This window comes from Carettochelys insculpta, chromosome 3 (assembly GCF_033958435.1).
Source record: "Carettochelys insculpta isolate YL-2023 chromosome 3, ASM3395843v1, whole genome shotgun sequence".
Taxonomy (NCBI): domain Eukaryota; kingdom Metazoa; phylum Chordata; order Testudines; family Carettochelyidae; genus Carettochelys; species Carettochelys insculpta.
The window spans coordinates 149,252,186-149,278,784 of record NC_134139.1 but is presented as its reverse complement, the minus strand read 5'-3'; the positions used below and the strand labels follow the sequence as shown (position 1 = coordinate 149,278,784).

Genomic DNA, 26,599 nt, shown 5'->3' with positions numbered 1-26,599 from the left:
CAGGACTGCTTGTATCATTTGAGTGAATCAGACTATCCAAATGGATGTCAGATGTATTAGAGATTGTTATAAACTAGTTTAGATCCCCCCAGATCAGATTAGGGCTCCTTCCAGGAGGGCCCAGTTTCTCTGCAAAGCATACCAATTTCAGACATCTGCAAGGGAGTCCATACATTAGGCATTATTTTCTAGTGGAAACATCAATATCACTGGCTGCTTTTAGCAGAGCTGTGCTGCAGTCTTGAAATAGACTCTTTCCATTCACTTCCCTTTTTAGGTTACCATTTGAGTCACAAAAATACAAGAGAATGAAAAATATATACAGGCAAGCACTCAAAGAAGAAAGGTTACTTACCTTAAACTAACTGGACATCTTAGCGATGGTACCCATATATGCTCTATGACAAACCCTCTCTTCTACCGTGGTGTCCTATACGGAACAACCAGATTCTGTGGTTGCAAAGGAACTGAGTGAAAGTAGTTGGGCCTGTTATCACTTGTACAGCCCTAAAAACACTGCTATTCAAAAGAATCCAATTTAGTGTGCACAGGAAATGTGCTCCCCGAGAACAGAATATACATGGCCATCTTGAACTACACTAACTGAAGTTAAGTAATCTTTCCTTGTGGGTAAAAAGAATTTCAGCATCAGCAATGGTGAGCCCTACACCAAGAGGTGAAGTTTTGTGCTTTCACTCTATTGCACGTGCTTACTAAAATTAAGACTGCCATATCCTTGGGAAAGGACCACAACCTTGTATGGTAGCTCTGGAATTTTAATTTGGACGTTAAAGTTTCCGTGGGTCTCGTTAACCCAGAACGAAAGCACTTTGTTGGACTGATCACAGGACTAAACTACAGTAACATTTCACCAAAAACAGAAAACTGAGGTAAGAGCCTTGCTCACCAGCAGAGAGGAAAGAAGCTGCTATAAGGTCCTCTTTAGAACTCAAAGTATATTTGTCTGGGCATAACTGAAAAAATACTGGTTTAAAAAATGCAGAAAGTTTGTCACAGCTCAGTGATCAGATTTCTCCATAGGAGGGTGCAGAACTCCTTCAATTCCACAAATGGAATAAGCAGTAAGAAAAAATTCTGGGCTTCTTTCTTTGAAGCTCCTGCATCATCATCTTAACACTTCCAAGGGATAAAGATGAGTAAGAAAAGGCTTAACTAAGGACATACTTTCTAGACTGAGTGGAGGGTGAGACAAGAAGTACAAAAGCCTTTTGACTGCCAGATTCCTCATGGAGCAGTGTGCCTCTCTCTTGGTATGATTTTACCCAGAGAAGAAGAGGGATATGACTATAAATAAACAATGTTCTGTAAAGACTGGAATCTGTTAGTACCAAACAGGAATTTGGAAAGGTAACATCATTGGGACAGATTTTTAATGGTTGCCTAATGGAATTTGCAAAACAAAACCAAACAAAAAAGCATGCAGTAAGGCACCTAACTCACTGATTTAACGCTAACCCCCTAGATACTTTAACAAATGTATTCTGGCCCCTAGGGTTAATTATCTTATTCCCAACAACCAGAAAAATACATTTAGAACTTCAGATGGAAACCCTGTCACGCCAAATGATACTGATAACTTTGGTATGGATGAAGTGTTACAAGGCAACAGAAGTCTGTTGAAAGATATCACTCCATGAATTTTGGGGGCTGTTTACTTGCAGAGCCCTTTAAAATGGAAATCCACATTGTACTGAACTTTATTTTGGCTTGCCTTTGTCTTAAGCTGGTTTGCTTTTTGTATCTCCTTCCCTGCACTACACTAAATCATACTTAAAGCCAACATGCAATTACCAAATGGTCTACATTCCACATAAGTCAGCTTGGAGCACAAATTAAAATAGTAAAGCAAGTCTGAAGCGAGACTTTTACAGCGCGGGTGCACCTATCTCCTCTCACTAAAGGCAGAAGAGCTAGGCCTCAGTTCCCTGAGTGAAAATACTGGTCCTCTGTGGTATCTTTTCTTGAACTCCATGTACACAAACTGCACATTGATGAGAACTACTTTTGTCTTCTACAAAAGATTTTTACCACAAGATTAGAGAAGGGGACATCTGAATTTGAATTCATTAACAAATTTCACACCTGTAACCTTGGCCTGATTAGAGATCTTAACAATATTATGCACTATTGGGGCAATTTCCCCAGGTTTGATATTCACAGGAATGAGGGACATCTTATTTAATTTGCTTCATTTACTTTTCCTGCTAGACAGTTAACCCTTTTTTCTCCCCTTCTACTTAAGCCCCTCTCTGCCATATAAAACCTGGATTTTGTATTTCCTCTCCAAATCCATCTAAAGAAGTGGGTTTTACCCAGAAAAGCTTATTACCTAATAAAAGTCTTAGTCTTTAAGGACCAATAGGACTGGCTATTACTTGTGACACTACAGACTAACTTGGCTACCCCTTTGAGACTAATGGTGAGGGCTGTTAGCAATTAAAGCTATTCAGAATATATATGTGTATATATATATTTTTAAGCAAAACCTCCATTTTCTGATTGACTCTAGTGTTTGTCTATTGGGCAAATAAAAAACCAATAAATGTTTAATGTAAAAGACACAGTTTGTCATAAAACTTAGATTGGTAATTACTATAAAATAAATATTCAGTATTTACTTTACATTTTTACATTTAAAATTTAAATTTACAAAATTTAAAGCAATCATCTTTTAGATTAGTGATACTCGGACCTCAGTTGTTCAGAAGCCAAATTAGCAATCAGTATTATCCAAAAGAGCCACTGCAGTGTGAATTTGTTTACTGTACTATGCTATTCTCCAAGCAAAATAATTGAAAGTATTCTACAATTAGTAATAGTAAAAGCATCCTCATTGGTTAATACTTAAATCACTGGTTTAATATCATGTACTGCAAAAAGCCACTTACAGTTCCTCAGCCTCAGTCTGAGAATTACTGATTTAGATCAAAGTAACTCTCTGCAATGAACAATATTTTCTATGGCCATAATGCCTCAGATTTTTTTCTGCTGATGCATAAGTTGAGTTGGTTGGTATTTGAATGAGGAACATCTAATATTACCAATATTTTGTGCTGTCATTAGGCAGGTCTATTTTTCTGTTGCACTAAACAATACTCCAGAATTCTGCTAATAGTGTCTATGCTGCTTGAGAGTCCATCCTTCATTGGAGATGTAAAATTAAAGTTCTAGAGAATATGATTAATAAGGATCCACCAGCCTTTTTATAGGAGTAAGAATATCACTCCTGATGTCTTGGACAACTGTAAATTTGGGTGAAATCTCATTGCTTTTTGAAAGATAATTTCCATTTCATTTGTATTTGATTATATAGCTTCACTGATGATTTATGCAAAGTCTTTTAGCCCAATTTATGGGCGATGTGATTGTGATGATCTTGGTTTTCATTAAAACACACACAAAACCAACTGCTAGCCTTCAGTTATGGATAAAAGCTGTGGCTAAAAAACATTTGAAGCTTTAGCTTACGCTTGTGTCACGAGAATGCAAATAAAAGAATCCTAATTTTTACAAAATCTCATGAGATTTTGGGGCCTGTTCATGATTTAATGTTTGGAGTTGGTAGTTCTGCTATTTTGTGCTGATTAACAATTGTTTCATGCCTGAGGTAACCGTACATGAATAGTGGGTTAGAGAGCCTTATGCAAACATCTGTACAACTTTTTCATGAAAAGACTAGAAAAAGTTACACTAGTGTCTGAGAACATAAAAATGAAGGAAATGGTCCTCAACTTGTATCTTAAATAAAAAGCTGCCTTTTTAAAGGACTAGTATTGTTATTGAAAATCTCAGATGTAATATGTTGCAGAGCAGGCTAGATAAGTAATCATTACAACTGCAGAACTATATAAAATGTGTTGATTCTACTTAAATTTGGTACAGATAATTAAAGTAACTATCTACTTCCAAGTAAAAATTGCTACTTTAGAGGGTTAAAATTTTTATTAAATGAGTGATTTTTTTTTCCATTTACCAAACCTTAGATTAACGTAGTACACTGAAAAGGCTACCTGCTTGCTAAAAGGTATAACAGAAGATGCTTTGGGGAAAAAAAAATCTAGAAACAATTATTCAAAACAACACACATTACAAAACAATATAGCAAACAGGTTTTCTTCTGCTATGCTTCTCATTACACAGTACCCAGTGAATATAAGTTGTCAGCAGCATTATTAAAAAAACTTTAAATGGTCAAAATTTACAAATTTATGTTACATTTAGTCCTGGTGGCATTAAAATGGACATGAAATTGAATAGGCAGACATCCAAGCTTGTCTGCAAAGAACAGTGCTTTAGGAAACAAACCATAGCAGTTAATTTTTTCACTTAAATTTATTTGGACAACTATGGAATGAATTCAGCATACAAAGTCTTACTGTCAAGCTTATCCTGTAACCTAAAATGAAGATCTTTTATGAAACTGATGGGGACAAATTACATGAATCACGTAAAGCTTAAATAAAACAGCAAAAGTCCTTTATTCTGAAGGAATTTAAATAGCTCCAAGTCTTAATTTTTCCTGCCTAGGAAATTTTATATGAATGAAAGTGAGGAAAGATGTAATAGTGAAGCCAAAAATGTAATAGGTACAGTCCATATGTATAAATATAAAGCTGTATTATGAAGGGTCTACAAATGATTGACTTTAGTTTGAGTCAGACCTAAAACTTCCTACTCAACAAATATATAATGAGTTGCACAGTGATTCTTTTTTTTACAAGTTAACTTTCATCACCTTAGATTTCATTTTACTCTGAGATAATATGTAAAAATAAATTTGTCCAAACTCAGCCAATCATATATTGTTTTTATTAAACTAGTTTTAGGCAGTATTGTTGACTGTCTAATGCAGGCCTCCAACTGCAGGAACTAACTCCTACCAGCAGGGGAGAGAATGAATGATGTGCTCTGCTATAACAGGTGTTGCTATGAATGGGAAGAAAAAGGCATGTGGTAGGAGAGAGTGTAATGATGAAAGGAATACAAGCAGAGTACATAACTAGGTTTTCAAATAGTTAAGTACTTAAAACTTTATATTGGCATAACACATTGCCACAGATGTCTGGAACACATGTATTCTTGAATGGCCAATTAAACTGCTAATTCAGAGAGCGCAAAAAAAAACTGACCCAAAGTGGAAACAAATTGTTTTTGGCACTTCGACATGAAGTTATTTCATCACTTTGTAGACTGAATAAATTCTATTAGGTAAAGGTTATTTTATCAAACTAGTGTTGTAAGAACACATCTACATTTCACTCCCTTTAAATTGTTAAAATACAGTAAGGTATTAGTTTCAGGAGTAAGAAGCTAATGAATGAACCATCTGATTAAAAGGAAGACAAATCTAGGAAGCTTAAGACTTGAGCTGATGTACCCCAGCAGGGTTTTGTACTTCAAAACTATAAAAATTAGGCAATGAAATTAATTTGACTGACTATAAGAAAAATGTTTCACAAAAAAAGGCAGCTATGGATTAGATGTCGCAAAAAATAGAAATTACATTCATACAAAAATATGATAAACTGCAGCCACCAAAATGTTTGATAACCAGAACTGTGGCTAGCATAAAATAAAGTTAAAACAGAACAAGAGTTAATACACATATAGAGGGGAGTAAAAACAAATTCAGTTGTATCATTATATTTAAAACTCATGCAGAAATTGTATCACAAAGGTATACGTAAAAATGCAGATGTGAACAGATAAAATATGACAATGTTTTCAAAGTAACGAGTGAGTTTTTATACCCACATGAAAATATACATTTTAAAAAGTAATGAGCATCTATCCTTTGCAAAATACACTAATACGTTGGTGACATAAAAATCACGGCTCTTGGCACAGACAATAATTGATGTATGCATATTGCAATTAATAAAATTATAGCATAACACAGATAAACATTACTCCTGCTTTTCTTGAATGAAAACAGTAATACATTTTTAAAAACTCAATAACAAGGAGTACTAAAAGATATTATTTACATCTGCAAAATTGTAGTTCAGAATATCAAGTTCTGACATGTTTAAATCCATTAAATTACTAATCATACTAAAGTAATCAACCTGTGACTTTTTTTTTTAATTTAATAACAATCACAATCTGAAAAGGGGGGGAGGGGGAATCATTTCATGATTTTTAAATGCAGACCTCAAAACAGAAAAAAGCCTACAAAGAAGCACAGCAGATTTAAAGAATTTTGCTTAAGGATAATGTAAACTGACAAGAACATACTTCGAAATAGTCCTTTTTATTTTATAACCAGGCAACTGAGTGACAATTCAGAAATAAAGATTTTTTCTTCTGTCTAGAAAAGAAACATTTCTCATGGAGTTTAAGCACAATGTACTGTAAAATTATCCTTCAAAATAAGTTAATGGAATGTTTATTAGCTCAGCAGGATTTCTTAAAACTCATTCCAACATGCATCAGCAAACAAATAATTCCAAACCTTCTCTTGAAGTGTGATTTACATGCTTAAAAAGTCAACCCAACCAACCCTCTCCCCCACTTACGTTATTGTATCTCCAATAAGAATTTTGAAATGCAAGAACACAAATGGATCTCCTGTTTATGAGACTGAATTCTTGGAATTTTGATCACAGCAGCAAAAGAATTTTACGATGAATTGCATCAAAAATGTTATTAGATAAGTTGTCAAAATCAGGTACATAGTTTTCCTTCCAAAACCATCAAAAACTCTTTCAGAACTCAAGTATTAAGGTACCTGATTCTTCGATACAGCAATATTATACATGAGGTACATTTTATACAGTCATCATAGAATAATTACAAAATGTTAATCAAATCACTCATGTAATCTTTTGTTAACACCACTTACCACTAGAATTACAATACATATTTTGCATTTCTAAGAAAGAAAACTCACGTAATGATAAATATTTGATAGTAAATGTGATTACGCCATCATGACAATTATTTGGAGTGTTGATTACGAGAGAGGTTATAGTCAAGTTAGTGTTCTACTGAAAAGGTAAAATGGATATACATATATTTGGAAAAATATATTTATTAGATAAAGGGAGTTACCGAAAAACTGATCAGCCCTGTTAGAATACCTTTATTTTCAATTCATAGAGTAGGTAGTACATAACAAAAAAATCTGTTACCTTATTTCATAATTGTATTTCACAGTAACACTCAGTTACAATTTTGGTATTTTTAGGATAGGATAAACCCGTAGAAGCAATAATAATAAGTAGAACTGATGTTCAGTTGCCAATTGAAGTATTCATACATATTTTCATGAAACTGTGATAGTAACTTACTTTCTCTCACAGATATTCATGTAATAAAGCTAAAGGATGGTCACAACAAGCCTTTTCACCATATTGGGCACAAAACAGGGGCCAGGCAAGGTTTTTGGCTTCCAAAGGCTTGGCTTGTGGGCCTTGGAGACCTATATAATACAACTCCACCTCCAAAACCCCTTCTGTCAGAGTCACAGAACTATGGCTTAATTGGAAAAAAAATGAATGCTTGCACCGTTGGAACGTTCGAAGTTCTCTGATTTTAAAAACAATTTTTCTGTCTGTCTAACTTTTATTTTTTTTTATTCTAAATGTGCATCCATCCCTTTCTGAGGGCCATAGTCATTCGATATCCTGAGAAAATACACACCTTCTGGCCTACATCAATTGCTGCTGAATTTCATTTTCATTGTCTACAGCCATGAGTTTTTACCAGGCCCAAAGGCGAGATCGGAAGAAATCACAGAGGCCTCACAGATTACAAAGACCTAAGCGCTGTTTATCATATGGCAGAAAGGACAGAAACAGGTCAGAAAACAGTGTTGCTAAATTGAAATCCGAGAGAAAACTGTACTTGACAGAGATCAAATTGGACGAAGGCTGGATTTGAGCTTGGTTTCCATCCCCGACTACAAGCAGTGAGTCACTGAGCCTCCAACCAGCTCATTTATTAACGCAATATAAATACACAGTTGCGTTTATTTACTCGCAAATCACGCTGGCTACTGTCTTAGAGTCTTTCAAGAACCTTCCGCAGGTTATTGATCCACTCATAAATTACCTTCAGTTCAGCCAGACGTTGCAAGTCTTCCTACAAGCCAGAGGAGTCATTGATCCAGGCTCCGTGATGCGCCGGCACCGCTAACGGCTACGGCAATGCGCAGCCAGGGCGGGAGAAAGCCAGCGAAGGGCGCGCAGGGCCCTGGGACGCCCCTTCCCGCGGGCTCGGCCGATGGTGCGGCCGCAGGCAGAGGGTTGCGGACCGGGGCGCTGCTCTCCCCGCAAGCCGGAGGAGCCAGCCGCGGGCAGGGGCGCCGCATGGGGTCACGCCTGGCTGCCGCTGTCCCGCCACGCGGGCAGGCCGACGCCAAACCCGCAGCCTGTGTCCCAGAGCCGCCGTGCGCCTGCCGAGCCCGCCTCGCCTAGCGCGGCCCACACTCCCGCGGGGCATTTTCGCTTCACTTGCCGGCTGGCCTGACACGCCAGTAACTTCCAGCCCAGCCCGCTGCGAGGAGCCGTCGCCGCCCCTCCCCCTCGCTCGCGTAGGTCGTCGTATCCCTCCGCCGCGGCCTCCAAGCGCTCGCAGAGAAAGCGCCTTTCAGCCAAGCTCCCCGCCCACCCTGCCGCTGCCGCTCCGACATCTTCTTCGCCGGCCCGCTCGGACCTGCGCCGCGCGGCCGCCTGGCTGGGCCTGTGGGCGCCGGGGGCGGCGGAGCAGGCCGCGGGAGGAGCGGGGGTCGAGGCAGGGGGTGCGCGCGCGGCGCCAGGAGCCGAGGAGAGGGAGGCGAGGGCTCGGACTCTTTCCCCGAGCGGAGGGATCGCGCTCGCTCGGCGTGGGTCGGCTGTGGCGGCAGCGGCGTTGGCGGCGGGCTGCTGCTGCTGCCGCCTGCGAGTTGTTGTTTCCTCCTCCCGGCCGCGGGTTGAATGGTGGAGCCGAGACTCGTCCTGCCCAAGGAACAGTGACAGCTACCGGGCGGGCGGACGCGTTCGCAGGGCCCCGCGGCGCAGCGCGGTTCGCCATGTCCGGGGACGGCGGCAGGCGCAGCGCGGAGCTGCGAGCGGGTAAGTGGAGGACTCGGGCTGCCGGGCGCCGCGGAGCCGGAATGGCCGGTGCCCAGCCCGCCGCTCACCCCCTCTCTCTCCCCGCAGAGCTGTACTTCCTCATCGCCCGCTTTCTGGAGGACGGCCCCTGCCAGCAAGCGGCTCAGGTAGGGATGGCGCCGCCAGGGCCTGGGGGGCCGGGTGGGGCGGGGTGTTGGCGGCGCACTCACAGCCGTTCCCCCTTTTGTTGTTGCTGCAGGTCCTGATCCGAGAAGTGGCGGAGAAGGAGGTAAGCGGCGCCGCGCGCCCCGCGCTCGCCCCGCCTGCGGCCTCTCCCTGGCCCGGGCGCCGGGGGCTTTTCGGGGAGGGGGCGGCCGGCCGTGACTGAAAGGTGCTTTTTCTTCTCTAGCTGCTGCCCAAGCGCACGGACTGGACGGGCAAGGAGCATCCGCGGAGCTACGAGAACCTGGTGAGCCGAGCGGCCGGCCGGCGCGCAAACTTTCTGAGCAGCCCAATAAAAATTGAATTTCCCGCAAAAAAAATTTTTTTACAACTTAAAAAAAAAGGAAATAAAATAAAAAAGGGGGAAAGAAAAACTTCAGGGAGCTTTCACCTCTTCCCGTCAGTGCCGGGGGCGAGAGGGAGGCGGCTGCCCCGCGGCAAGCCCCCCCCCCCCCCCGCAAGCGGGGTGCTGGTGTGAGGGTAAATAATAACCATTGCCCTAATGGGAGAGCCCCAGAGTCACTAGGCTAGAAATAAAGGTACGTCATGGATGTTGTGCGGGGAGAGAGCAGGAGGCAGTGAGGGGAGGAGCGAGCGGAGAGAGCCTGCCGGAGCCAGCCAGGCCGGCAGGAGACGGGGGCGCTCTACTCTGTGCAATCCGGCTCCACACACACAAAGGCTGAGAAAGCTGCTGCATGACGACCCCACAACTTCCACATATGCCCCCACTCCCTCACCTGGGACAGCCATGTGGTCAGGGGAGGTGGATGTTCCTCAGCTGGCTGTCTGGTTCAAACAGTATCCCGAGCTCAGCAAGCTGAAGTTCCTTTTCGGTACCTGCAAAGCTGTGAGATTCTCAAAATGGTATGTGGACTCCTTTTCCTATCTGGTCTGGTAACTTCATTGACAGGTGTCTGCTCTGAGGCATCATCTGTTGACTCCTTGGAGCTTGTGAAATAGTGTGTTTGTTTTTAGGGTGGTTATATTCTGTTGTTGGTAAGGCAACGTTTTGTTGCCACGTTTGTCAGACGGAGTATAAAATATCCTATTCTTTCTCTAGACTGCTTTCACTCAGACAGTGCATCTACAGTAGAAAAGTTAGTGGCAGTAAATATAGCTAAGATATAGGTGCATTAGTGCTAAGCTGTTGTTGTAGGTGGACTCAAACATTTTTTCTTTGACCTGTAGATTTTCATGACAAAATGCCTAAGCCGTGTCTGCATTAGCAGTTAACCTACAAGTGCTAGTAGTTTCTTTAGTATGGCTCTACATTTCTAGGCAACCTGATAGGAAAAGTGCCCTATACTTTTAAGAATATCAGTTCGGAAAGCAACATTGTGCACTCAAACCTCGACACTGTTTAGACCAGCCATAGGTCTGAGACTTTTTGTCATGGTTAACTTTATGTATATGAATAATAGTGTTGACTTTGAGGAAAGTTGGGCATTTCCATAACATCTCACTTGTTTGTATAAGAATGTGAATAAAGTCCATCTTTGCAGGATTGGTTTTAATTATAAGAATTTACTTTGAGACCTAGTAAAGCATTTAAGAAATGCCATCAAGCTTCAGTTTTATAGTAACTTTTACAAACACCTTACTGTTACTCAGATGTGCATAGAAAATGTAAAGCAAACAGAAAATGTTGCTCTTAGGGTTCTTTTCAAGGATTTAAGCTGTACCTGTTGTCTCATTAGCTAATGTAGATCAGTAACAGAGAGAAAGCTGTGCTAGTCTATATACTGTCAAAACAAAAAAATAGTGAAGTAGCACTTTACAGACTAACAACATTTGTTAGGTGAGCTTTCGTGGGATAGACCCACTTTTTCAGACCATAGCCATACCAGTACCAGAGTCTGTTCTGGTGTGGCTATGGTCTGAAGAAGTGGGTCTGTCCCATGAAAGCTCACCTAATAAATTATTTTGTTAGTCTTTTAATGTAGACCACTGATCTAAATATTTTGCTTTTAAGAAAACGGAACAGCTTACTTAGAAATTGCACTTACTTGTTGTTTGTAACTGTCAGTTGTAAGTTTCATAATGATTTTTAGCATGCAGGTTTGATGGATATTAGTGGTACCTGGAGAAATATTGAATTAGTGAGTTTCTTCAGAAAAATCTGTGTGTTGGTGGATAATTTGAATTAAATGTGAGTAGTCATGAAGGAGTTGTGCGCGTGCATGTGTGTGTGTGTGTGTAAGCTTTTCCTAATCTTTCCTTTTTTTGAATATTGAGAAATATTACTAGGAAACTATGACAGTACATTTTAAGCTATGTTCATCACAGTATAAAAATAGGTTTTGAAAGTGCTCATTCTGAGAAGACTGGAGAGATATGTAGGGATTTATGGGTGCTGGGGGAATAAAAGGACAACATAAAAGAAGCAACAGCAGAAAAGCTTGGCAAGGACTAGTAGAACTGATAAAGGAGTTGGTTGCCGTAGGGCCAGTGTAGGATACTTGGAAGAGACTCATTGAGGAGTATATAGAGATAAGTTACAGCCTCTTATTCACAGACAGCAAGGATGTTTTGCTTTTAGAGCAGAGTGGGTTCCTTCACAGGGAGATGAGAATAGATAAATAGCAACTCAGCATAATCATTTAATAGTAAATGATAGGCAGCGTTTCATCAGAATGCCAAGGAGGGGTGAAATCCGTTTCTTCAAAATCCATGAAATCCCAAATGTGCAGCACTTGCATAATACTACTTGCTGCTACTTTTCCCCACCTGTGTGTTCTGTGCAGTGTTCTCTTACATATTTGATGAGTATTTACATGATTTTCTTTTGCTTCTAAAGTGTGGGGGAGGGGAAAGGAACATACAGACAACTGATTGTTGATGGCATTTTTTTCTTGTGCTCTTGTTTTGCTTGAGGAAAGTATGCCTTGACTGTATTGCTTGACCCTGTTGGTTGCTGAAACCTGATGTACACAAGGTGTTTTAAAAATGGATTTACTGAAGTTAAACAGTTCCAGTTAAGATTTTGATATGTCATTTAAAACGCTTTCCTTGTTTTCTCTTAACTCTAAAGTACTTCTATGTAAATATTTAGGTTGGACATAAATCTGTAATGTTGGCGCAGGTGTCTTTTAGTTTTGGTTCTTAAGTCTGAGCTTGAAAGGTTACTGAATAGAAATTGTGTTGTGGGCATCCATTGTTGTATGCCAGTACCAGTCTCTTACCTGAGTGTCCTTGGCTCCTACTGAAGTCAGTAAAGTTAGGTATTGAAAGACGATAACTAAGAACCAAAAGTACAAAAATGTCATAAGTTAGTAACTCCAGAAAGCAAAGCAAATGGTGCTTGCTCAGTGCTTTTAACGTTAATTTATGTGCATTTGTAATTGTAAGAATGTTAGCTAAATTTGCACTATGTAAACCAGCATAATATAACATCCCAATGCATTAGGTGTTCTAGTTTTATTTTTATCAGATACTTAGATTTCTTAGAACAGTTTCTTGTAGAATATTGTCTTTGTTCAATTTATTAAGATAAAAGTCTTAAAATATTACACATTTTATTGCCTAAAATTAAGACTTTTCAAACAAATTAAAGTATGATATACTGATTGCTTTTTTGTGCTGTTTGTTTACTGCTTACTCAGACAGTGAAACTAAATTTGTTTGTTTCTGATACGCTAACATCATGCTGTTTTGAACTTTCACCACTGCAGGCGACTATATAAATTCAAAAAAAAAATTTAATCTCAGGAGACTATATAAATTCAAAAAACTTAATGTGTTTTTCATAATTCAAACAGGTGTTTTCCTATAATTTTTTTGCAAAACTGCTATTTTGAGGCCTACGTTGCATGATTGGTCCTTGTTAGAGAGTCTCTTTCTCCCAAGTGTTAGACTTAACTAATATTAATGGTATAATTTTTTACTTGTATCATGGCATAAAAGCACATCTTTGAATGAGTACTAGGGCTCATTGTGCAATTTACTATACAAACACTATAAGAGACATAGTTGTGCAACTTCAAAATATCAAGACGTTAAAAGTTCATAGCTAACTTTTGTTTTGTATTTGTGTTCTTAGTCTTTTCTTACATTTCCAATTGAAGTTTTCTGGTGAAAAGAACAGGAACAACTGTTGGTAAGATGCTGTGCCAATTCTGGAAAGAATTCAACTTGATAAGGAGCAAAAGAAGACTTTTTCTGTTTTTGTTTGTGTGTGTGCATGCTTTCGGCCGAGAGAAAGATGGATGAATGGGAGCACAAACTGGGTAGGAAGAGAGGGAAAGTGGTTGCGCAGCCATGGTAGGTAGATCTGTGGTTCCAAGAAGTGTTTTTGGTCTCTGTGGTTGCAGGGATGCTTGCTTATGTGTTGTCTCCTGCTCTTCTGTTGGCCTACTCTTGTGGAAGGAGAAAGCAACATTCTCACCTATTCTTAGTAGATAAGGAACCTTCTACTGCAAACTGTCATGTAAATAGCCATTTTTGAATATACTGTGTTCTCCAGTTTAGGCTTTAAAACATATTTCTGTTACTATCTTTATGTGGGGCAAGGACGCAGCTTTTGGTTGAAGCTGATTATAATGTCATAGATGTTTGCAACTTGCTCTCTTTATCCTCTGAGTGCCGTAAGGAAATTGTTGAAGACAAGTTTGGACTCTTAGGGGGAGGATAACTATCTGAAAGGTGTTAGGCATGCCTGTATGGAGCTTACAGGTTGTTACAGGAGGGAGACAGGAAGCAAGGGGTGCCTCTGGATAGGAGGAAAAGCTGGTATCCTACCTTTCTGTCTCATCCTTCAGACAATTGTTCTCTTTGAGCTGCTTTCATGTATGTCTGATTTCTTCTCCCCAAATCAGCAGTGACAGTGTGAAGCCAACAAAGTTTTGGGGGAGGATGCTGTAGTGTAGTTAGGACTTATATGCCTTACTAACATTCTTTAAGTTCTCAGTGTTATCTTTAGTGGCCTTGTTTTCAGAGGCAATATCTAGATGAGAATGATATGTTGACAGACATTTTCTGTTAGAAGGTGTCTTCCAACAAAATTTCTGTCGACAGATTGTGGCCAAACCACCAAGCAGATCAAAAGAACTTTCTGCTCTTTGGCCAACTGGAATCACAGGACACAGGGTAGTCTGGTGTCACCAGAAGCCTTTTCTGTTGACAGAACGCCCCCTTGGGACATCCATAGTGGCTTTTTGTCACCAGAAATGTTCTTCCTTGCAGCAAGCAGCGTATGGCTGTCAACACAAGTGCTGCATTCTGTCAATTTATTATTGGCAAAATGCCCTTGGGAATCTGGATGCTCCATGGGTTTTGTTGACAAAACTGCCATTTTGACAACAAAACCCTCTAGCCTAGACACAGCCAAGAGTGAAAAGGGGGAGACATACACATAAGGCCGTTAAAATATTGTTCTAAGGCCCTGGGGCTGCAAAAACTTACCCCTTTTGACTAACTTTACGCACAGTATGAAATCTTGTTGACTTACTCAAAGGGACTACTCACACGCCGTTTCCACACAGGCCACTTTCTTCGAAAGTGGCATGGTAATACACAGCCCGAAATATGCTAATGAGGAGCGGATGCAAATTCCTCACGCCTCATTAGCATATGGTCACGTGATTTGGAGTCAGGAAGACCGTTCTTCTGGACTCCAAAACGCTTTGTAGAAGCGTGGCCCCCTGGGGGCAGTCTTCCAGAAGGAAGTCCTTCCGGAGGCCCTTTCTTCCCAATAATTTTTGGGAAGAAGGGGCCTCTGGAAGAAGGATTTCCTTCTGGAAGCTACCCCGGGGCCATGCTTCTATGTGGCGTTTTGGAGTCCGGAAGAATGGTCTTCTGGACTCCAAATCACGTGACCATAAGCTAATGAGGCACGGGGAATTTGCATCTGCACCTCATTAGCATATTTCGGGCTGTGTATTACCAAGCCACTTTCAAAGAAAGTGGCCTGTGTAGAAACGGCCACAGTGTATAAAGCTAATCATAAATCTTCATGGGATTGGGGCTTTTAGATAGTAAGCTGCAGTACAGGAACTCATTTGGTTTGCTTTTGTACAGTACCTTGTATAGTGCTTGTGGGCAAATGTTAGAAAGTAGTATTTTTTTAAATGTTTCTGTATAGTTTGGAAAGCATTTCTGAAAGGAGTAAGGGGTTGGTAATAAGTCATTGGCTCAGTTATCTCTTATTGATAGCGAGATCAAACATCATACCCATCAAGGAGTTGCAGTTCAGGATCTGTGAATTTAGGTGGCCTCAGTTTAGTCCTGCTAAACAGGTATGTTCACGTCATACAAATCCATCCCTTACCAGTCACTTTAGCTGAGTATTGGAGAGTTACAGATTTTGTTATATAAATCTAGAGTAAATTTAGGACCGGGATATTTCCCATTTAATAACAACAACAATTAAAGTTGTTAATTGTTTTTTACTATATAATTAATATGCATGAAAGGCAAACTATCCTTTTGTTCCTGTTTCCTACTGGTTGTGATTAAGGAGCATCATTAGGACCTAGTTTCTAAGATTATCTTTGTTTTTTTTTTTAACCAGGACTTAATTGATTTTTTTAAACAGTTTAAAATTCCAAAATATTTGAGTAAGAAAATGTGTATCAAAATTTTATCTTTGTGGATGCAGCAGATTAGGTTTATGTGGTTATATGGCTTAACTTGCAGCACGAGAAATTTAGGTAAGATATTAAGGACAAAAACTAACTTTAAGAATAGTTAAACATTAGGACAGGTTACTGTGGAGGTTGTGAAATTGCTGTCATTGGAGTTTTTATGAACCATTTGGATGAACATATCACGGATGGTCTAGATGTACTTAATCTTGCCTCAGTACAGGAGAATGGATTAGACAGATGAATCAATGTCTGAGGTCCTTTTCAGCACAACATTTCTATGATCTTTAGGTAAGTATTGTATTTCTTGAAGTTTTCCCCCAACGACTGAACTCTAGACAATACCTTTATTTTTGTTAGCCCCATTACTGGTGTCTGTATTTTTAAGTTAATTCTTTAAGTAGTTTTTACATTTGTTTTTATTAGACAAAAATTGTGTTGGCTCCAATTAGCTTTGTTTTTTAGCGGGAAAAGTAACTTCTCGTTAAAAGAAAATGTGTACCTGTAGTGTCCTATACCCAAGACCCCATAATTATTTAGCCTGCATATAAATCAGAAGATACTTAAGATGTGAAAATGAATGCTTACAAAGAAGCATCTTAGAAGGAGAATAAGAAAACTTTAACATTAGGAGTTGCAGTTAGTTAGTTTTCTTTGAACCAGTTAGAAGATACTGATGATCTGTTCCAGTATAAACAGTTTCTGTAATGCAATTCTTTGTCTTGTGTCGCACTTTCATACAGGGTGTGGCCATGCACATATTGCTCAAAATGTGGCTAGAACTGTCTGGATTGAGTAGCTGAGACTTCAAAATTCAAGTACCTGATTTATTTTTAAAGACACCTTTCTGAGGAAATGCACTCCACGAGATCGTTCTGTCCGTAATGAAGTTCTTGGTTACAGTTAGTATAGGAAAAATAACCCAGTATTTTTGAAGACGTTTCAGTACATGTATTGGTTTTGGTGTATGGGCTCATGATAACTTAATACTAGGGTCCTGGCCCAGAATCACCTGTGGGCATGGGTCTGTCAACAGAAAAAAAGCTGTGTAGACGCTGGGTGGGGTGGGGCTCTTGTCAACACAGCAGATCAAAAGATGGGTCTGCTTTTACACGTAGATGCAATCTGTCAACAGAAGTTTTGACAGAACATCTCTTCTGGTAGTAACTTCTGCAGACAAATGCTTGTTGTGTAGACATAGCCACAGTGGATGATTTCACTTCCTATTTTGGTTAACCAGTTAAATGGGCTGCTATGGGTAGGGCTCATCTGGCCCCACTGGAGTGCCCCTGCCTGCAGGCTATGGCCTGTGATGGGGGATCCTTGCTCCAGCTCCTACCAGTTAATTGTAACCATTGTGCCTCATCTGTTTAGGATGAGACTAACTGGTTAATTGGTTAAACTTTAACATACTTAATGGCTAATCTGGTTAATGCTTTCAGCTGACTTCCCCTCCTCACCACTTACTTCTACTTAGTCTTTACAAAAAATAAGTCTCCTCAATTCCCTCTTTTACTCCAACCCTACTTCATTTAACGATCTGCACTTTCTTTCTGTCTTCTTCGCAATCTCACCCTCTTGTGATTTCCGCTCTCTAAACTTTTCTGTTAGAAGTCTAACCCCTGCCTTCAATCCGACTTCTCCATGCTGTACAATTTCTGATCCATCTGTTTCTCTGCATTTGACTCATTTACTCCTGTAGCCATCAGTCTGTCAGACCTCCTTCCCCCACATGGTGGCTCTTTTGCATTTTTTCTACTCCTTTCTTCCATTTGCAAAGCAAGGAGTCTCAGAGATGGCATGAACTGTCTCCACTCTGAATTTTGTTCCTTCAGCTTCTCTTCATAAGTAATGATAATTCCTGTAATTGTAAACTTACACCTCGGGGGAAAGGAAATAGTTACAGGAACTCCCAATTCCATTCTTTTATCAGATGAGAAGGAAAAAAGTAGTCTAATTATATTATTTAAATTCTTCGTATATTAAAAATATTCCAATTAACAAATCACATTTTTCTTATAAATAACAGATTATTATAATTGAAGTAAATATGAAAGAGCAGATATATCTTTTAGGGTCACCTTGTGCATTTGATGTCGTTATTGTTGTCCATTTTGCAATTTTCTCCTTTAAATAGTTTCTGCTGTTTCTGTGGGTCTTGCATGCAACTTAAAGGGACAGAAAAAGTATTGTAAAAGTGTAAAAATTGCCAGAGAAACTTGTTGGTATGAGGTAAGGCTTCATTGAAGGTTTCAAATGAATTTTAATAAACTTTAGACAATTTGAAAAAGTTAAAATTAGCAGTGTCTGTTTAAGATCTTCTAGGAGACTTCTGAGTTCATTGCCTAATGTTACACCAGTTTGTCCAAGAACTGTATTAAACAACTGTTCGGTAAACAAGACAAATGGTTACTTTTTAATTGACATTTATCTACAGCATAAAACAGCTACATAATTCGGCATGATTACCTCTCTTTAGCACAAAAGAGGGCTGGGATTTAGAGTAAAAGGGAATTTGCATGGTGAGGATGAGACGTATTTGCAGAGTATGTAGTACCATACAGTGACTAGTGATGAGATTAATACAAATAGTCTTCATTTTCCAAAGTACTTCTGAAATAAGTCACTTTCCGGATCAAACCCTGTTTAGGCCTTGTTTTTTGTTTCCCCTGGTTTTGAAAACAGGAGTTAGGTGACAAAAAATAACAAGAAGGTGATCTGATTAAAGCAGCAGGCTGACTGGATGTTAGGTATATTTCAAGTCTTGCCATGTTTTATTTTTTTATTCAGGTTTTTGAAGTTAAGAAGTATCTTGGTCCTTAACTGTTGAGTAAAACAGTAACTTAAACTGCATTGTGGTTGGAGGAGTTTGTTAATTGGTAATTGAGAACAGGTCGAACCTCTCATCTGGCAACATCTGTAATCCAGTATGATTTTAGTTAGCTGCATGACCACTTATCATGGATGTGGCCATGGTCCCATAAAACTCATTTCCAACTACCAATCCTGGCTTTTAGTGTTCTGTGCTGTAATGTACTCCTAAATGTTGGTAATGCTGCTAGGCAATATTGATGACCTGTGGTCTGGCAAATTCTCTCATTTGGCACAAAGATTACTGTATTAGTCTTTTTTCTAGAGACATAGATTGAATCATAACTTTAATCACCAGTTTGAAAGTATTTGATCTCAAGTAAGGCTGCATAGTAGGCATTATTTACTTACACTCCCTGAGAGTTAAAAAGGGGAATAAAAGAAAATTAAGTAAGATTGGGGTTCATCACTAGAACAAGCTGCACCCACCTCTAAATGTTGCTCGTAGCCAAGAGGGCGTAGCTTTTTAAAAAGTACCCAAGATTATAACTGAGTTCTTACCTTTTTTATTGAAACATGTTCAAAGAGGTCTCAGAAGACTGTCTTTTGGAAAAATAAAAATTAAAATAATGCACCACGGCAAGTAAGTCCTTAAGTTCCTTTTTATTTTTGCTGTCTTGTGGACACTTAGCTACATGTTTCTGAAGTTGTTTATACTTTAAAAAATGAATTTGAGATGAATGTATGCAGTTGTATAACTTTTAAATATGAGTTTTTAAATTGCACACTGTAAGTCATATCTCACCTCCAAGCCTCTACAAGGCTTTTATAAATATGTGACAGATGACTCAAATAAGAACAAAAGAAAAATACCTTTTTTCTACATCAGAAGCATAAGATGGTGAAAAAATAATTCTAGTGTGTATATAAGGCTTTTCCAGAGACTCAGTTTAGTAGTTCAGCACTCTTTATCCTAAAAAGTGACTGCAATACAAAATACAACAGCTTGTCAGCAAGACTACATTTGCTGAAAAATAAGGTACGTTCTTTCTCATTGTGTACAGTGTAGGAATATGAGCAATGTTCATCCTTCTTGAAATGCCAGTTATGGCCTTCTGCAGTTGGAGTACAACAAAACATCACAAGCTTTCGTTGTGAGATAATATAGTATTTTCTTTGTCACAAATATAAAAACTTGATACCTGATTAGTAGTGAAACTAGAAATAAAAAAGTACAAAATAGGTACTCTTATTAGAATGTATGTATGAAGTAAATAAAATGAAATTTTTCCAATGCTGTAAGCTTAGCATTGGGTTGTGTACTGGGAAACATTATATGTTAATAGCGGGATGAACAGTTTGTAATAGGATTTCATTGTAGTTACTTAAATAAGTATATTTTTAACTTGATTATGTAGCGCTGAAAAGCCCAATCTAGCATGTAACCTAAACTATTGAAAAGACTAGATGAGGGCTTTGACTTGCGTTTTCAGGACAAATTCCAGTTTGAAAGTGGTTGGTTGTTAAAAATCAAATAGCTATAATAAACTGTGCGTGTTCAAAATGCCAAGAGGGTAGGGGACTGGGCTTGATGACCTCCTGAGGTCCCTTCCAGTTCTATAAGATGTGCGTGTGTAATGAGAGAAATGTGCTTTGTAACCGGTGTCACGCAGTTAAGTGTATTTCATCTCTCAATCAACCTGAAAGCTTGCTTTACCCCTTAGTGTACCAAAGGCATGTGCTTCTTTGAGTTAATGGTGTGTGGTAGGGTTTAAACAAATACTTTTCTCAAACTTACTTGATTCATAAAAGTTATAATTTTAAAAGTGTACTTATGGAGATGCTGGTCATGCCTCCATAGTTGAGGTTGAGGGGATTTTTTACATTTCATGTTGAGGCGGGCTTGCTATTTTTTGTATGAATAATAAAGTCATGTCAAAAATTTGCCGCACTTCTTATAGAGCGACTTTATTTAAGAACTGTATAAATATCAGATATCTTAAAATACTATATTCTTATTTTGTTTCAAAGAAATTTTCAAAGTAAATTGATCAGAAACACATTTAAACATGAAGTTGGACGCATAGTTTGCATTTTTATGATTTCAGAACGGGTTTGTGCTTTTTGTCGTTCATTTAAATTATGAAATAGCATACATGAACTGTGTATAATGTAGTGGATATACTCTGAACAAAGGAAATTGATTAGGACCAGCAGGAGTAAATTTACCATATTAAAGATTTTTATGTTTAAAGTGAAACTATTTTTTGTTTGTGCATTTCTGTTAGGACTTCTGGTAACAAACTTGGCAAGAAAATGAGGATTAAATAGTAATATCTCAAAGTGATTCATTTCACCTTATCTTATTTTTTCTGTCACATAATAGGTGAAATATTATAGACACTTGGCACCAGATCACTTGCTGCAGATATGCCATCGACTAGGACCACTCCTAGAGCAAGAAATTCCTCAGAGTGTCCCTGGAGTTCAAACCTTATTAGGAGCTGGAAGACAGTCTTTGCTTCGCACAAATAAAAGTATGAAAAACTCACAAAGGGGCTTAGACTTTATTTTCACTATTTCATTCTATATATTCATGTATTTGTAATTTTTTGTAACAGGTTGCAAACATGTTGTTTGGAAGGGATCTGCTCTCGCCGCATTACATTGTGGAAGGCCTCCAGAGTCACCAATAAACTATGGCAGCCCACCTAGTATAGGTAAGTCAGTTTTATCATCACACTGAAAACTGACATTGCTATTGCAACATAGTTAAGTTCAGCAGTAATTGTTTGTTGGCATGACAGTTGGTTAATAATGTGTTTTGTATTTAGTCTCGTGTTGTTTAACTTGTGTGTACCATTACTTCTGTTAAGACAGTACATTTATCCTGTTTTAAATATGAGGACGTACGAGTGTCCAGATTCGTTGATTTAGTTTTGAAGCTTACTTTATTTGAGCTTTTCAAGAATGAATTTGAATAAAATATTTCAAAATTATGAAAACCTGCAAACAGTATTTGGCTAGCTAATAACATAATTGCACAAATGAAGTAGTAATACACTTCAGGCAGATAGTCTTTTACGATATGACTTATTTCGACTCAGGACAGTATGGTCTACCTCCACTTCTGGAAAATAGCATAGGCTGCTCACCAGTATTTTTTGTTTCTTCCAGTTAGCGTAATGTTACATTTTAAGCTTCTGTCCATGCCATCCTGCCTTACTTCCCCTTTTCATAAGGATGGTAGCTCAGTGAAAATAGGTATGTCAGCAATAAGTGAAAACTTATGGCGCACCTCATCAGATTTAACACTGATTTGAAAACATCTTTGCTTAAAATTCTTTAACGAATTGTTGGTTACCTCTTTCTTTAACAAATCAAGCAGTCCTGTGGCACCTTAGAGACGAGCAAATTTATTAGGTCATGAGCTTTTGGGTTTAAAACCCACTTCATGAGATGAAAATGACGAGACAAAACAGACTCTAGAGCAGGGGTCAGCGATCTAAATAACAAGAAGAACCATTTTTTTTTTTTTCTTCCAAATTTGGTGGAAAAGAAACTCAATAATCAAGAGCCACAATGCATGTGAGTGAGATGTTCCTTAATAAATAATGTCATGCCATGCCTTTTGTAACCCCTATTTTAAGAACAGTGCACAGAATGATTTCTAATGCAATACATGTTTACTTCAGGACATTCACAAACATTTTGCATAGTCTATTTCCTCACATTTCAAGTGTGTGCTTGTACCTTTTCTCTTCCAGACTTTCACTCCTGAGCCTATTTTAATCCAATTTTAATTTGTTTTCTTTATTACAATGTGTGTTGCCCTTCATAGCAGGAATACTGCAATCTTCCTTTTTCTTTTCAAAAATCAAGATTTTTATTAGCAACACAATCAAAACACAGATACAGCATCATATCCCACAATGCACAGCACATATTAACGGGGGAGTTATCCTAAATTTCGAGATTACATATTGTTTGCTATTTAGGTATGAGTTGTTCATTGTTGGAATTTAGATGATCATCATTTATCAAACTATTAGGAGGTGGTTTTTTTTTTTTCTTTTTTTTTAAACTTTGCTATAGCATTGGGAGCAACAAAAGACCTTAAAGAGCTGCATGTGGCTCTGGAGCCACAGGTTACAGACCACTGATTAGGGTGTATATAGCCGAGGAGGGAGGAAGAAGTTAGCTGTCATTAGTAGGCTCAAAAATGAAGCAAATTAAGCAGGATGTGTCTCATTCCTGCGAATGTCAAAGGTGGGGAAATTGCCCTTATAATGCTTAAGGTAGTTAAGATTTCTATTCAGGCCATGGTTAAAGGTGTTAAATTTGTCAGTGAATTTTGATTCAGGTGTGTTCCTCTTGTGATAATCTTATGGTAGAATTCTTTTGTAGAAGACTGGCTACTTTTAAATCCATTATTGAATTTCCAGGGAGGTTAAAATGATAGCTTATGGGTTGCTGCTTGTTCGTGAAATTATAGACCAATTTGGCTACATCTGAGACTTTTTAAGAAACCAAATTAATCTCCTCTTTCTCCATTGTCAGCATAATGTCACAACATAGATGTCAACATAAGCACAATCTCAGTGATTTTTGCAATGGTGACATGAATGGAAAGAAACTTGTTTAATTTTTTCTTAAGGGAAACTAAATTTAAAACAAAAAAAAAATTCTCTTTTGGAACCTGCTGGGGGGAAGGACATGGGAGGCAGGAACAGTAGAAAACAAAAATAAATCTTGGAAACCAGTTCTACCAGATGTCTTCAATAGCTCTGCTTGGACTGAAATGAAGAGCCGTCTCAGTTAAATTTTGAGGCCTTATATATGTGCAGCAGCAGCAGGGTGGGTTGATTTAACACTTAATCATGATTTAAATCAAAATTACTTGTTCGCTGATTTAACTTGACTTTAATCTTCCTATGGACGTACTTCTTGCAGTTTTCCTAAGGAGAGGTTCATTTTTACTGGTTGGTTCACATGTTAACACATGTTGCCGGAACAACATATAACCAATACATTCAATTTTGATACTTTAAATCAGTTCAATTTAAAATATGCAGAAACCAGCATTGAAAAATTTTTGTTTGCTGTATATTTTTGTTAGCTTATCAAAACATGTTTTGAATTTAAAATTAACTGGTTTATTAAAGCATTGCCCGTAGTCAGTTAATTAAAAGATGGTTTCTTGTCTCCGTGGGGCAGATTTTCAAAAGGATTTAGGCTTCTAAAGATGCAGTTGCATGCTTTACAAAATTCTATTAGGCAACTGACTGCACCTTTAGGTACATAAGTGACTTTGAAAATCTGGCCCTATGTCTTTAAACTCTTTGAACAAGAACAAGGTGGGAGAGTATGAGGTAATTCTTAGATGGAATACAGAGGAGGAAAATAAGTTTTCTTGCTTTTTTTCAGCTCAGTTAGCTTCTTGGTTTTGAATGAATTAGCCCAAATGAATAAAGTAGTTTTAGCTAGTAGCTGCCGAGAAAATGAAACCAAAAGTTGTTAACGTGATAGCTTTTCTGCACAACAGAAAGTGAATGTTCTTATGTTGTAAATGATAGCATTTGCAGCATTGCGAGGATTAAAAATGATTTAGGTAAGGCCGTACATGATGATGTGACGTATCTAGAATGCATTGTTTGTTTTATTTCCCTTATTTTGTGTTACATAACAATTCAGCACAGTTTAAGAATGTAAGAGTGGCCATGGTGAGTCAGACTAATTGTCCATCTAGTCCATTATCGTATTTTTCAGCTCTGGCCAGTGCCAGATATGTGTTAGAGAAGAAAACAGAACAGGGCAATTACTAAGTGATCCATACCTTGTTTTCCTGTCCCAGTTTTTGGTGCACGGGGTCTTTTGGGAAAACTGGAGTATGGGATTGTATTCCTGACCATTTTGGCTAATAATCACTGATGGCTTTTACTGCCTCTGTGAATTTAGTCCTTTTTTTTTTTTTTTTTTTTTTTCTTTGAACCAAGCTATATTTTGACCTTCCTAACTTTCTCTGTTGCTGAATTTCACAGGCTGATTGTGCATTGCGTGAAATGTGTCATTATATTTGTTTTGAACATTCTGGGTTTATTAATTTCATTGGCTGATGACTGATTCTTGTGGTTTGTCCCTTTACACAAAACTTTCCTATTGAGATTTTTTTTTTTCTCCACACCATTCATGATTTTATAGATGTACCATATTCCTCCTTAGTGGTCTCTTTGCTAATGTGAACAGTCCCAGTTGCTTTCATATCTCCTTGTATGGAAGCTGTTGCATAGGCCTAAGAATTTTGGTACCATTCTTTGTATCTATTCGGTTCTCATGTATCACTTTTGAAATGAGGCAACCAGAACTAGACACAGTATGCAAAGTGTGTGTGTACTACAAATTTCTGAGGTGGCATTACTATATTTTCTTTTCATGTATCCTTTTTCTCTTCGTTCCTAACATTGTTAGCATTTTTGACTGCCACTGTTCATTGAGCAGATGTTTTCAGAGAGCTATCCACAGTGACTCCAAAAATCTTTGAGTTGTAATAATTAATTTTTATGCCTTCCTTTTGAATATATAGTTGGGATTAACTTTTCTAGTGTACATTACTTTGCATTTATCAACAATTAATTTTATCTACCATTTTGTAGCCAAGTTTTCTCAGATGCTTCGTAACTTTTTGGTCAGATATGAGCTTAACTGTCTCAATCAGTTCATTGTATCCTGTAGTTTGTACTACCTCACCGTTTAACCCCTTTTCCAGATCATTTATGAATATTCTCAACAGCACGTCTCAGTATAGATCCTGTTTACCTCTTTTTTTTTTTGTGAAAACTGACTATTTATTCTAATTTTGTTTCCTATCTTTTAACCACGAGAACAACAAAAAGTCTTGTGGCACCTTATAGACTAACAGATATTTTGGAGCATAAGCTTTTATGGGCAAAGACCTGCTTCATCAGATGCAGGAGTGGCGGGGCTAGTTTCAGAGGGGTATTTAAAGAGTGGGGTCCCAGTAAGAGGGAGGGCCAGAGTTGATAAGGTCAATTCAGCAAAGTGGAAATGGCCTTGTATCAATAGTACTTATCAAAAGAGGAAAAAACGAGTCAGATCAGACAGGGGGATGTGAGCCTTTGTCAGAGTCTCTGATTTGCTTACCTTGATCTTTTTTTCCCCTTCTGATTTGTCCACCTTGATTACTGTTTTTGGTTCTCTGTGCCTTAAATATTGAGTCCTGTCCTGGTATGGCTATGGTCTGAAGAAGTGGGTCTGTCCCACAAAAGCTCACTTAATAAATTATTTTGTTAGCCTTTTAAGTGCTACTTCACTGCTTTTTTATTTTGATAGTATATAGACTAGCACGGCTTCCTTTCTGTTACTACTATCACTTAATTTATCATTTTGTTCCAAAATCACTTTTGTAACGTATGTCAGGTACAGTTGCTCAGACTTGTGACCAGGACTATTCTTTTAAGTGTGGTAATCTCCCCTGTGTCCTTTGCTGTGAAGTTGAAAGAAGTCGATTTAGATTTTCTGCAGTGATTTTGTCTTTTGAGTGGCCTTTTAGTGCTCTGCTTATCCGGTGTCTTCTGCTTGCACCCAGCCCCTAGCTATCCCCTCAGTGCTGCACCATTAGCTACCTCCCTGCTGGTGTATAGCTGCTAGGTATATCCCTGCTTATACCCTGAGCTACAGCCCCTAGTTCCCTGAACAGTTCTCAGATTTTTTTGAGGTGAACCCACTCCTTTTAAGTTATAATTGTTGGTCTCTTCCCATCCCTCAGTTACCTGCAGAGAGCTAGACTTTGTAGGTGCCTGATTGTCCCTGGAATCATGTTTGAGGTTGCACTCACCTGCTATCTGAATTGGCACCCTTGTGATGTTCTTGAACACTTCTTTTGCTGTTAGATTTTGTGCCTTGGTTACT

The 26,599-nt window shown here is 38.6% G+C and overlaps 1 protein-coding gene across 6 annotated transcripts in view; it reads left to right on the top strand.

The window, feature by feature from the left end:
• The first annotated feature begins 3,950 nt into the window (after positions 1-3,950).
• PHIP (PHIP subunit of CUL4-Ring ligase complex) overlaps positions 3,951-26,599 on the top strand; it is a 320,457-nt gene continuing 297,808 nt past the window's right edge. For 5 of the 6 annotated variants that reach the window (XM_074990995.1, XM_074990994.1, XM_074990993.1 and 2 more), the window contains exons 1-6: positions 8,154-9,077; positions 9,165-9,223; positions 9,316-9,345; positions 9,466-9,525; positions 21,057-21,207; positions 21,292-21,390. In XM_074990995.1, the coding sequence (XP_074847096.1) occupies positions 9,035-9,077; positions 9,165-9,223; positions 9,316-9,345; positions 9,466-9,525; positions 21,057-21,207; positions 21,292-21,390 (442 nt within the window). In that variant the 5' untranslated portion in view covers positions 8,154-9,034. Of the gene's footprint in view, positions 9,078-9,164; positions 9,224-9,315; positions 9,346-9,465; positions 9,526-21,056; positions 21,208-21,291; positions 21,391-26,599 lie in introns of all 6 variants that reach the window. The other variant, XM_074990992.1, reaches the window with a different exon arrangement.